The sequence below is a fragment of the Spermophilus citellus genome, assembly GCF_964194105.1.
Source record: "Spermophilus citellus genome assembly, chromosome: 7".
Lineage (NCBI taxonomy): Eukaryota > Metazoa > Chordata > Mammalia > Rodentia > Sciuridae > Spermophilus > Spermophilus citellus.
This window is the reverse complement of record NC_138188.1, coordinates 34,050,386-34,063,054: the sequence shown is the minus strand read 5'-3', so window position 1 is coordinate 34,063,054 and position 12,669 is coordinate 34,050,386. Positions and strand designations below refer to the sequence as shown.

At 32.4% G+C, this 12,669-nt stretch overlaps 1 protein-coding gene across 4 annotated transcripts in view; it reads left to right on the top strand.

Annotated features, from left to right (window-relative positions):
* The window catches only part of STAG1 (STAG1 cohesin complex component), a gene marked incomplete at its 3' end in the record, with an annotated part of 366,347 nt that overhangs the window by 276,414 nt on the left and 77,264 nt on the right, over positions 1–12,669 (top strand). For all 4 annotated transcript variants that reach the window (XM_081301202.1, XM_081301203.1, XM_081301204.1 and 1 more), the window contains 3 exons: positions 775–882; positions 3,942–4,056; positions 11,622–11,739. In XM_081301202.1, coding sequence (XP_081157328.1) covers positions 775–882; positions 3,942–4,056; positions 11,622–11,739 — 341 coding nt within the window. The remainder of the gene's footprint in view (positions 1–774; positions 883–3,941; positions 4,057–11,621; positions 11,740–12,669) is intronic.

Genomic DNA, 12,669 nt, shown 5'->3' with positions numbered 1-12,669 from the left:
GTTTCTAGGCTGACTACCATCCTTGATTTTTATTTTTCCTGACCAGATCATTCTAATTTTATATGATAGATTCCTCAACATCCTAGTTCCTGAGGCATCTCCAGATGTGAATTTGGGGCATGAGCTCTAAACCCCTACATGTTGTCAAAAATGTGTACATTTTTTTGTTTCCCATATTGTTGTTGTTGTTAATCTTTAATTATATCAGACATTTTAAAACAGTCATAATATGGATATTCTTGGTGGGGGGAGTACTTAAAGACACATTATGACCAACTAAAAAATGATGCAGACTTTTTAAGAATGCCTGAATAGAAAGTTGAGAAAGGAATGGTTTTTCCTACAGAATCCATTTATTAAGAAGACCAAATAGTACTGTAAATATGGCGCTAAAATGTAATTTTAAAAATACAGTTCTGGAAAGAAGACTTATATAGCATAGTAATTTCTCTGAAACAAGGACAAAAATATTGCCAGAACATATCAACAAAAATCTTATGCACATTTAAAGAGCTTAATAGTCATTGTATAAGAATATGTGTGTGTGGAAGTATTATATATTTTATTTTCTCCCTGTTTTATCTATATATTCTGAACATTTTATAATGATTGTGTCTTTTATATAGTGAAATAGTACTTTCAAAGTAAGATAAGGCGGAAACTAAAATCAGTGTGCCTTCAACTTTTATGTTGAACTTTCAAATTTTGAAATAACAGTAGAACTGAAAATATGTGCTTATTTTGGTTCAGCTGTTAACTTTCTGAAATTTTCAGTGGAAGTGAAGAAGCCCTTTCCAATGAAGACTGTGAAAATGTTTACCACTTGGTTTATTCAGCACATCGCCCTGTTGCTGTGGCAGCGGGAGAGTTCCTTCACAAAAAGTGAGTTATTTTTCAAAACTCATGTATTTTGTTTTTTGTTGTTTTAGAGTTAGTAGAAGAGAGTAGTAGTAATTGAACAGAGTATTAAAAAATGTGCATATCACCTTACTCAGCTATCATAGCTTCATAAACTTTACACATTATAAATTATATTCCTGAGAATGGTATGTCTTTTGATATATCTATTTTTCCCTGATATGTGAAAAGATGATTCACAGCTAGGTGGTGAAATTGGGAAAGTATATGAAGTTTATGAAAGCTCCCCAGGTAGGGCTGGGGATGTGGCTCAAGCGGTAGCACGCTCACCTGGCATGCGAGTGGCCTGGGTTCGATTCTCAGCACCAAAAACAAAGATGTTGTGTCCTCCAATAACTAAAACCTAATATTAAAATTCTCTCTCTATCTAGATAATCTATCTATCTCTCTCTCTCTCTCTCTCTCTCTCTCTCTCTCCCTCTCTCTCCCTCCCACCCCCCTTAAAATAAAAAGCTCCCCAGGTAATAATATTTCATTTTACTAATTTTTTTCTTTTAAAATTTTGAGTTCCAATCTTACCTTTTCAACATTTGTAATTTAAATGTTCTGTAGTATCACCTTTAAAATGCCTCCCCACTTTTCATGGTTTTTTTTCCCCTGTTCTCTCCATAAAAAACAGTAATCTATAGTGATTATGAAAGTTATATTTACAGTTAAAGTTTAAATTTTTTGAATTTTTTTAAAACTTGTTAAATTTATTTTGGCAAAGCATCAAATTAATGAGAATTTATAAGCATAAATACTTATGAAATACATTTTTATTATGGTTTACTACTGTATGTTTTATAACAGTAGGATCATTTATTTTCATAATACAAACATATTGGTTATATGTGTACCTTTTGCTTTGTTTTTTTTTTTTAATTGTTTTTTTTAGTTGCATTTGGACACAATACCTTTATTTCATTTATTTTTATGTGGTGCTGTAGATCAAACCCAGCGTCTTGCACGTTTTAGGCGAGCGCTCTACCACCGAGCCATAATCCCAGCCCGTATTTTTTGCTTTTTTGATTGTGGATTTAACTTAGTGGCTTTGATTATTGGCAGGTGAACCTAAAAGTTTATTATGTACTAATTTGTGATTGTGCTACAGCACAAATGTAAATCATACACTGGGCAGTTGTTGCACCTGGATGATTAACTTTGATAATGAGCAGGTCTGTCTCTTCTTCAAGTATCTACATCACAGTGCCTCAAGAACAGTTTTTTCTCTAAGTAGTTGTACTACTCAAAGTGGGAAAAGTTGTTTTATCTGTATCATTTGAATAAGTTTGAGATATTTGCTAACATTTGTTATATTGGGACACTTTACCTAAAAGTTTATTATTTGTTTGTGAAAATGAAGCCTATTCTTGTGGAAGTAAAAGAAGACTTTTTTAATTAACTGATTTTTAAGCTCCTGCCCTGGAGCAATTCACATTTTAACAATTTTTAATTTTTTAATGATTTCTTTAAACATTCATTTACCATTTAATATAATTACCTTTTAAAATATTTTTTATTTACTTTAACATTTTTTTAAATTAAAATCTTAACAATATATACCAGCCCCAGAAATTCTAGGATTATGTCAAAAATACTTGACTCTGTGCTTGTGCACACGGTATCTTAAAGTCTACAAGCCATGCACATGGTCTTAACCAGTCATCCAAATGATAGTAAGCTGAAATGGATATTTTAAAGTCATCCAAAAATCTACACTTTTTTTAGTTTAGAAGCCTAAGCTAACTTCTCAATAATATATATATAATAAATGCATTATCCAAACTCGTGTATTTTAGTTACCAAGGACCCTCAGAATTTTTATTTGCCACCCCTCTGAAAGCTACCCACAAAACAAAAACCATCTCTTTTAACTATTGTGATAGCTGTATTCATATAGCTTCAAGATAAGGCTTATATGTCCCCCAGCCAAACAAAACACAAATTTTCTGTTGCAGTTTTCTATTTGGGATCTCTTTGTTTTCGTATCACATGAAATTTTTCTTATTTTCTTCAGTTATTTACCTTTCATATGAGAGGCAAACTTTGACTTCCATATGTAAACTAGCCCATGCTATTTGTCTGTCTCCATGTTCTTATTTTTTATAAAAGCTGAGATTCTTTTTATAAAAGAATCAGGGTTTTGTCTTTGGTCACTGCTATATCCTTTTTTTCTAGAGCAATGACTGGAAATAGGGGACTTAAGGACCTTTAGCAGTCAAGTTTTATTAGAATAAGTCTACTTAACAAATGAAATTTTTCAGATAATTTCATAGTCATATTTTAGAAAGTTAGTCACTAAATGATACTTTTCTAACTGTAACATGAATGTCATTTTACTGAAAACATTTGGGTGAGCATTGTTAATTGGTAATAGGTTATAAGTAAGAGGTAATGATTAAAAATATGAATTTTCATATTTTCTGGAACATTTGGTTAAATTCTATAATTATGTGATTGTGAAATCAATATCTAAGAAAATAAAACTAAATTACAGGACTAGGGACATAGTTCAGTGACAGAGTGCTTGCCTAACACACAGACGGCCCTGGGTTCAATCCCTAGCACCACTAAAGACAAAATCAACCTATAAAATTATGTACTCTAGTATTAATCATATAGGATATTATCAGTGCTTATATTTTTCATTAATATTTGAGCATCGATTATTCAGTAAAATTTTCCTTGTACTTTTCTTTTTTTTAACCACAAGTATCATTTTTTTGTGTGTGTGGGTGGTACTGGGGATTAAACCCAGGGTTTGTGCTTTCAAGGCAAGCACTCTACCAACTGAGCTACATCCCAGCCTCCTTGTATGTTTTATATATAGCTATACTTTAAGGAAATTTTCAAATCCAACCATTTTTTAACCTTTATATAAAGGTATCAGTAACATATTTTTGTTGAAATAGATTGGTAATCTGATCTCAGATTTTTTTTAAATGCTGAAATAATTTGTGTAATGAAAGAAAAGACTAACTGATATCCATGAGAATTTGTAATGCTCTTATTGTCATCCCCCCTCTCCCCCCACCCACCAGGCTGTTTAGCAGACATGACCCACAAGCCGAGGAGGCATTAGCAAAGAGGAGAGGAAGGAACAGTCCAAATGGAAACCTCATTAGAATGCTTGTCCTTTTTTTTCTTGAAAGTGAGGTAAAAGCAAAAAAATTAACATTTTATTTTTATATACTACATATTAAATAAAATTGTCATTGAATTTAAAATCAAATGAAAATAAGACCATTTCTACAAAGTTGTCTTTATAACTTGCTTAATTTTAGAATTAATACTCTACCTTTTGTGGAAGGAACTTCTGAATATATATGTAGAGCTATATCAATATTGAGTATATAACAGTAATTGTTAAAACTTTTACACTATTACAGGGTTGCAATACTGCATACTATTTTGTTTTTCTCTTAAATATGTATCTTGTTTTAAATTACGTTATTAAACACTTTGGGAGTTGTCAAATTATTGAAACCATTAGTTTGATCATTTTTGAAAATTGCATTATTTAATAAGGAGTAGGGAAAGTATGAATTTAGATGTTTTAAACTGTTCTGCAGTTCTCATAGCAGTGTTTTCATTGCTGTATCAGTTATCCTGTAAAGAGTTTTATAATTAACACTCAATGTACAATTAGTATCTGTTTTTGCAGGGAGACTATAGTTTTTCTCACTAAAATACTGTTTGATATTTTATTCTGTATTTTCTATTGGGGGAATGGTAATCCATACCTAAAGAACCCCTGAATAGCCAGGCATGGTGGTACAAGCCTGTAATCGCAGTGGCTCAGGAGGCTGAGACAGAAAGATTTTGAGTTCAAAGCCAGCCTCAGCAATTTCTCAATGCCCTAAAAGCAACCTAGCAAGACTCCGTCTCTAAATAAAATATAAAAAGAGCTGGGGATGTGGCTCAGTGGTTAAGCGCCCCTGGATTCTATTCCCAGTAGGGGTGGGAGTGGGGAATGAATAAACTACTGGGTTAGAAATGAGTGAGAATAGAGTTGTAAAGAAAACATAGAATTCAGACTGGGGTGGTGGCTCAGAGGCAGAGTGCTTGCCTCATACATGTGAGACACTGGGTTCGATCCTTAGCACCACATTAAAAAATAAATAAAGACATTGTGTCCATGTATAACTAAAAAAAAAGAAGAAAATATAGAAATATAAGACTCAACTTTATTTGGGCTATGAATGTTTTTGGTTTATGTTGGATTGTCAGGGATGAGAAATTTAAGATTCTGTGAATACTCAAACTTGAGAGTGCTGGTGGAACAGTATAGGGATGAGCTAGAGAAAGACAAATAGGTAGCTTATATGAAAATTAAAATCAGAGAACTGAATCATTGAAATGAAGGGGTGGGGGTTGTCATGGCAAAGCAGGGTAGAAAGGACAGTTGCCATAGATTTTTTAGTTGTAACTCTGTAATAGACAAAGTAAAATCAGAAACAAACCATCTGGAAAGTTTTCATTTGAGTCAAGAATGTATTTAAGAATATATATAGTTTAAATGATATTTAAACTGTATTTAAGAATATAGTTTAAAATGTACATACAGATAACCTGGGGATCTTGTTAAAATGCTAGTTCTGATACAGTGGCTCTGGATTCTTGAGATTCTGCATTTCTAACAAGCTCCTATGTGATATGCTTATGCTCTTGGTCCAGGGACCATACTTTGCATAGTAAGGGCACAATACATTATTTTCTTTACAAAACAAGTTTGGATATGTTATAAGATAAAATGAACGTGAATTTTTAAGAAAAAACACTTAATACCCAATAAATACTACACTTAGGATAACCCATTTCAAACTTTACCTTGAGTCCCCTTAGGGTTTAGAGGAATAGGATAAAAAGTATTATGAAACAGTCAAATCCTATCAACAGTAATTTTAAATATTGATAAGGATGGGTATGCAGATATAATTAAAGGAAATGTTTTGGATTTCTGGAAGCTCAAGAACTTTGACTTAATTTATTAAAAGGCGTAAGTACTTAGTTTTAGGCAGTTTTGCCTTTTATTTAAAGCAGTAATTTATGGTGTTTTTTATTGCTCTATTTTCAGATTGCATTACTGTATTACTTTGTTTATTGCCATTTACTAATGTGTTTCAGCAGTATTAAAATGTAATTCTTTTACATGGCATTCTTGTTGGCTGCAAAAGCAACTGCAAATCAGATTTAAGGGTTTCTGGTTGATTCTTGGTTTTTGGCTTTTATGGTCTTCTGTATTTCAGAATGATCATTCTTTGTGAAAATCTTTCTTCTTATCCTGTTGTACTAGTGTGTACTCAGAGCTGCATGTTTATTGAATTCATGTTCTTATAGTATGATAGGATTCCAATTGTGTTCTACTCTGAATTTTTTATTGTAACGCATGTTCATTAGTAAAATTTTAGTAACAGACACCTGAAATGTTGAATTAACTAGACACTTTAGAAATCATAAGTAGGATGAGTCTTTTATAGATAAATTACAGATCACTTAACTGAACCAATTATCATTCTTTTCCTGGAATGTGAGATAAAATTATAAAATATTGAAAGGGATTTATAGTGTAGGTGAAATTATCTAGATAAAGAGATCTGCCTAAATTAGTTGTCAATTTTCTTGCAGTACTCAAAGGTGACATTTTTAAGCTACCACAACCTTTATGATAGTCATTAATGTCTAGTGACAAAGTACCTTGTATTATAAATGCAAGCCAGACAGTAGGATAAATGGTATTTCAATTTGATAAGTTCAGATCATCCTATATGTAGTGTTCATATTATGATACTTTTCATAGAAAAGAAAGCTATTAATATTATTTTAGAACATTTTTTAAATAGTTTTTTAGTTGTAGATAGATACAATATCTTTGTTTTTATGTGGTGCTGAGGACCGAACCCATGCCTCATGAGTGTGAGGCAAGCACTCTACCACTGAGCTACAGTCCCAGCCCCAGAACATTTTTGTAAAGTCTAGAGGTATGATTACTCTCCTTATAGGCTTAAGGAATAATGAGACCAGTTGTGACACAGAAAATTTAACACAGAAAATTGAACAGTGTATTGATATATCCAAGAATTCTCATCTAGAGTGTTCATTCTTTGTGCATAAATAAGCTCTTTTGCTTGGGTTTTGTTTGTGTTCTTTATGATTTACCAGTGACTGACTCTATTTTAACAGAGGTAAATACCCAATATAAGAGTATTTATAATAATTTTGAGATGATTACTTGAATTCTAAATGATATGTCATAAAAGGAATCACAGTAATGTACCATTATATAGTGAAATCCTTAAATATATTTATCTGACAGATTAGCAGATAGAAGAAACTTGATAAAATATTAAAAATAGTATAATGTTTGAAAGATGAATCAGAATATACCTAGAAAATTATAATTTTCATCACCAGGAAGATGAGATTAGTTTATCTTAGAGGAAAACCAATAAAATAAATTATACTTTCATTTAACATGGTAAAAATCTACCTATATAAATAGAAATGTGATTTTAGATAATTTAAATTCCAAGTTTTGTTTGGGTTTAGTTTGGTTTTTAATAGCCACTGAAAATGCCTCAAGGCCTGCCTTCTCATAGCTTCATCTCTTACTCCTTAGTATAAAATGTCTGAAAGGTGATTGTAGTGACCTTTTATCCTTTCCAGCCATGTTAGAATTATTTTTTTCTTTTTTCCTCAAACATGAATTTACCTGGTATTCTAATAGAAGTTTGAGAATACCAAGTTCTGTGACTGTCACAGATGCCTAAAGACACGTCAAGCCAGCTCCTGACTGACCATATTGTGTTGATTATTGTAACTAGAGTTGGTAAATTTACAACTCTTATCAGAAAAGGATCCAATTTATTATCTTGCTTTTCTGATGTAAACGTTGAATTTTAACCTATTGGTTATTGATTTTAACAAAATACATTCTAGTGCATCCACTACCTTAGAGTCAGGTGAGTAAACTGTCAAAGAAGTTAGCATCTAGATTTACACTAATTTAAGCATTGAATTTTGCCTTTAGCTCCTCTACTGAAAACCTCAGGCTAAATTAGTCAAAATGAAAGAGGTATTATCAGTTCATCAGAAGAGTGAAGAGTGTGTGGAATATATAAAGTAAATGAGAAGAGACTGACTGAGAAAATCTATTAGCACTAGGTAACCCATTGCCCAGTGAGACAAAAATAGAAAATCCCTGTTTTAACTGAGGTATTGCTGGAACAACTCAGAAATACAGTGAAGATGGTAGCAGCAGAGGCTAGTGAAGGGGTAATGCATAAATAGTAATTAAGTAGCTAGCTGTCCTTTAGCTGATCGTATTTATCACTTTAGAACTGTTGGTCCATACATTTGGGGTATATAAAATGGAGCTGAAAAGGAAAGCAGTGAAAGCTTCCAAAATTTTATGACCACCAACAGGGACAGGAAAATTTTGCATATAAAAGAGAAATTGTATATCTGTACAATAGAGGGGATTCCTGCCTGATCACAGATTCCCCTTTCCTGTTCCACCAAGGAAGCCAGAACCTTGCTATCAGTGTCAAGGAAGGATTCTAGTTAAAACTATTCATGAGTATAGACTCATCAACATATAAATTAGCAACCAAGAGTCTTTAAAACTTGACAAATAAACATAAAATTCAACAGATTGATGAAAAGATTTAATTCATACTGCCAAATAGGTGAAGAGGCTTATAAAAGAGGAAGAGAATTCACATGAGTTAAAATGGTTTCTAAAATTTAAGGAGGAAAATCAATAAATGGCTTCAGTAGACACAACCAAGGATTGGCTACAGATAGAACCAAGGGATTTTTTTTCTAGAAAGCAATACAAAAGATGAAAGAAAGGAAAAAGATGAGAGAGAGGTAGAAAGAATGGAGGAAAGGAACTAATCAAATGACAAAAAGTTAACCACTCATGAACTCTGTATGTAAAATATTACTTGAGTATGTTTTCTAGCAAAATAGAGAATGAATACAATAAAAAGAAATCAGGAATATAAGAAACTGGGTGAACAAATAAGTGAAAAAGTTTAAATAAAGCTGAGCCTAAAAAAGCGACTGTGATGTTTAAGGCAGAAATCTAAATATTATTATGTAGAAATATAATGTTCAGATTAAATGAAAAGTAAAGAAATATGCTAATGATCTTTAATGGAAAAGTATAAGTCAAAATAAAGCTAAAAATGAAAGATAAAATACTAAAGAAAATGGCACAGATAAAATATTAAAGAAAATGGCATAAGTTAAAGCACAGAAAATAAAATGCCAGAAATATTTCTAACATCAGTAATCCAGTAAATGTAAACAGGCTAACATTCTGTATTAAAACACAGATTGTCATTAGGAGTTGAAATAAAGAAATAAAACATAGCTATATGATGTTTACAAACACACTTTAGTTAAAATAATACCAGGATTTACAAATAAAAGTCCAGATATAACAAGAGCCCTCAGAAAGAAAACAGAACAATATCAAAAAATAAACCAGAATTAAAAGACCAGAAGCATTAAGAGGGATAAAACGTGGATCTATTTATAAAAGGTATAATCCACTAGATATATATATTGTAATTCTAAATATATATCTTATTTATGGAAATGTGCATCTACACAGTCAAATAAAAGCATATCTATATAGCATGTTCATTTTTATAATAGTAAAATGGACATAACAATTTTTTTAAGCGTACAGTTCAGTAGCATTAAGTGCATTTACATTGCTCTACGGTCGTCACTGCCATCCATCTCCATAACTTTTTCAAATCTTCCCAAACTAAAACTATGTCCATTAAACTATAACTCTTCATTTCAGCATAGTCTTTAACAGAAGTGTTGAAACTATTATTCTTTTTTTTTTTATTGGTTGTTCACAACATTACAAAGCTCTTGACATATCATATTTCATACATTAGAATCAAGTGGGTTATGAACTCCCATTTTTACCCCAAATACAGATTGCAGAATCACATCGGTTACACATCACGTTTTTACATACTGCCATATTAGTGACTGTTGTATTCTGCTACCTTTCCTATCCTCTACTATCCCCCCTCCCCTCCCCTTCCCTCCCATCTTCTCTCTCTACCCCATCTACTGTAATTCATTTCCCTCCATGTTTGTTATCCCATTCCCCTCATAACCTCTTATATGTAATTTTGTATAACAATGAGGGTCCTCCTGAAACTATTATTCTTTTTTATGCTTTCATATTCATTTTTAACACCTAGTTTTGTATTACTTGTGCCTGTCATTGTTGGAATGATGTTACTGATGGTTCAAGAATAGTTTCTCATGCTATATGAGTTCGGAAAGTTTAAAATACCTTAATGCAAACCTTTGCCCGTGTTCTTTTGAAGCAGAGATGATCATTATTATCTGCTCTGGCTTTAATAAAATTCATTGGGAGATTATGTAGTGTGTTTGTGTGTGTGTGGTTTTCCTAATGCACTTCTGGAGCCAGTGTGCAAGATTTAAAATGCAGTAGAAATGACGTACGGAACCAGAGTCAATGAAATCAGAGCATTAAACAAGTTATTAAAATTTACATTGAAGTTTAGAATATGGTAGAATTAGTAAGGGAGGTGAGAAAGAAAACTAAAGTACTTTTTGGGCTGTCCCTACTGATGAGAAATATGTTTTGTCAAAGACAAGTACAATCATATATAACAAATAACAGTTAAAGGCTGGGATATAGCTAAGTAGTAGAGCACTTGCTCAGCATGCATGAAGCCATGGGTTCAATCCTCAGCACTGGGAGGTATGGGGGTCAGTAACGTGAAATAATATTTATCCTTTCTATGTGCTATTCACTGTTTTTATCTCTGTTTCGACGCACTTAACTAGTTTAACAACCCAAGAATGAGTTGCAGTCTATAGTTTGAAAAACACTGATTCCTAGAATTGTTTATCTGGGTATCATGAGCCTCAAAGGCAGCCTGTCTTTTATATAAGGGTGGAAATTATGAGTAACAGAAACTGGGACAGTGCCAACACCTTCTTCACTCCCATTGCCTGAAGGGCTTCTTTGTCAAAGTATAGTATACTTCTTTGTCAAAGTATAGTATACTTCTTTGTCAAAGTATAGTTTAATGACTAACAAGTGGTAGAGTTTGTCATGAAGTATTTGATAAGGAACTTTAGTGTGTTTCTTTACTGTGGGATCATGGGTCACTTGTATAAAGAGAGTAATGACCAGAAAATGAAGATGAGGTGATAGATGCGTTGAGTTAAATGGAAATGAAAGTAGATAAAGAAGAGAGGGAAATAACTTATGTTTTTTACTTTTTCACCAAGTTGAGGCTAGTACTGAAGTTTCAAATGGAAATCTGGGAGAAAGTAATAAATTTCCTAAAAGAAAATAGTTAAAAAGAGATGACCAATAGTAGTGAAAAGTGACCTAAATCCAGCTTATAATTTCAGGGATTCTGCTAAGTAGCAATCTACTATCAATTTCCTCATCTGTAAATTATGTCATTAGTCTTTAAGAGATCCTTAATTTTACTACTGTTCATGTTTGAAAAAAAAAGATTCTACATACTATATCCACATTATTGACGGTGGAATATGAATATATATGTTATTCTCCACATGGTTCTTAGAATCATTGACACCAAGCCATTTTAATTATAAAGAAAATGGTTTATTAACTTGCAGTATTAATAGTGATTTCTTTATTAAATGTTCTTTAGTCACACTTGATTTGTTAATTTTAGTTACACGAACATGCAGCCTACTTGGTGGACAGTTTGTGGGAGAGCTCTCAAGAACTGTTGAAAGACTGGGAATGTATGACAGAGTTGCTATTAGAAGAACCTGTTCAAGGAGAGGAAGGTATAGTATTTGACAAGTTGGTTCACAGATTGTTATGTTTTCATTTATAATCATACTATCCTATATAGATCACGTCTTAAAAATGAATGCCATATATCTTTTTCTCAATAGAACAGTTTTCTGTAACAAGGAAGTCTCTATGGTTTAACATCTTTCCATATTAGCACTGCTACCATGCTGCACAAGGGCTTTAAAAATTCTTGTGTTACGTAGTATTCAAAAAAGTTTTCTTTATGCTGATTTGAGACACAAAATATTGATATTACTCAATGTGAAAAAAAAGTGCATCCAGGATATTTTTGCTGTTTGATATGTAAACTTGGAAAAACTTTGATACTTTTTTTTTCTTCTTTGTCTTTTCAGGGAGAGGGTACTAGGGATTGACCCCAGGGTCTTGTGCTTGCTTATCACACAGTATACCACTGAGCTACATCCCCAGCATTGAGAATGTGTGATTTAATTAAAGCACAATCTTCCCCTCTTTCATTATATTTTCTTATCCTTTGTCTCCTTTTCTCTAAAAGTAGAGATAATTTTCCTTAAGTAATTTACATACTTTGGAGGATTAAGTAAGATAATATACTATTGATTATTTGTTCTGCTTCCACTACCCTCCTAATGGTTCGACCCTTTGAAATATTGTAAGATCAGAATGAGCCCTCCCGTGCATTTGACTGTGCAAACAGGTCACTAACAGAGTGACCATCTCCTATACCTATTCCAGCTTTGATTCAGTGGGAGAAACATAGATAGACATCATCTACCCACATACACTCCCATAAACAAGCTCAGTTTGCCTTTGTTAAGTATAACTTGAATATCTACTTCACATTCTCTTCCTTTATCTTCCCAAACTTTTCACAGACCTTTTTCTTCCATGATAAACCTTAGTTAGAAAATGACCCTGTTAACAAGTTGACAGAACCCCTC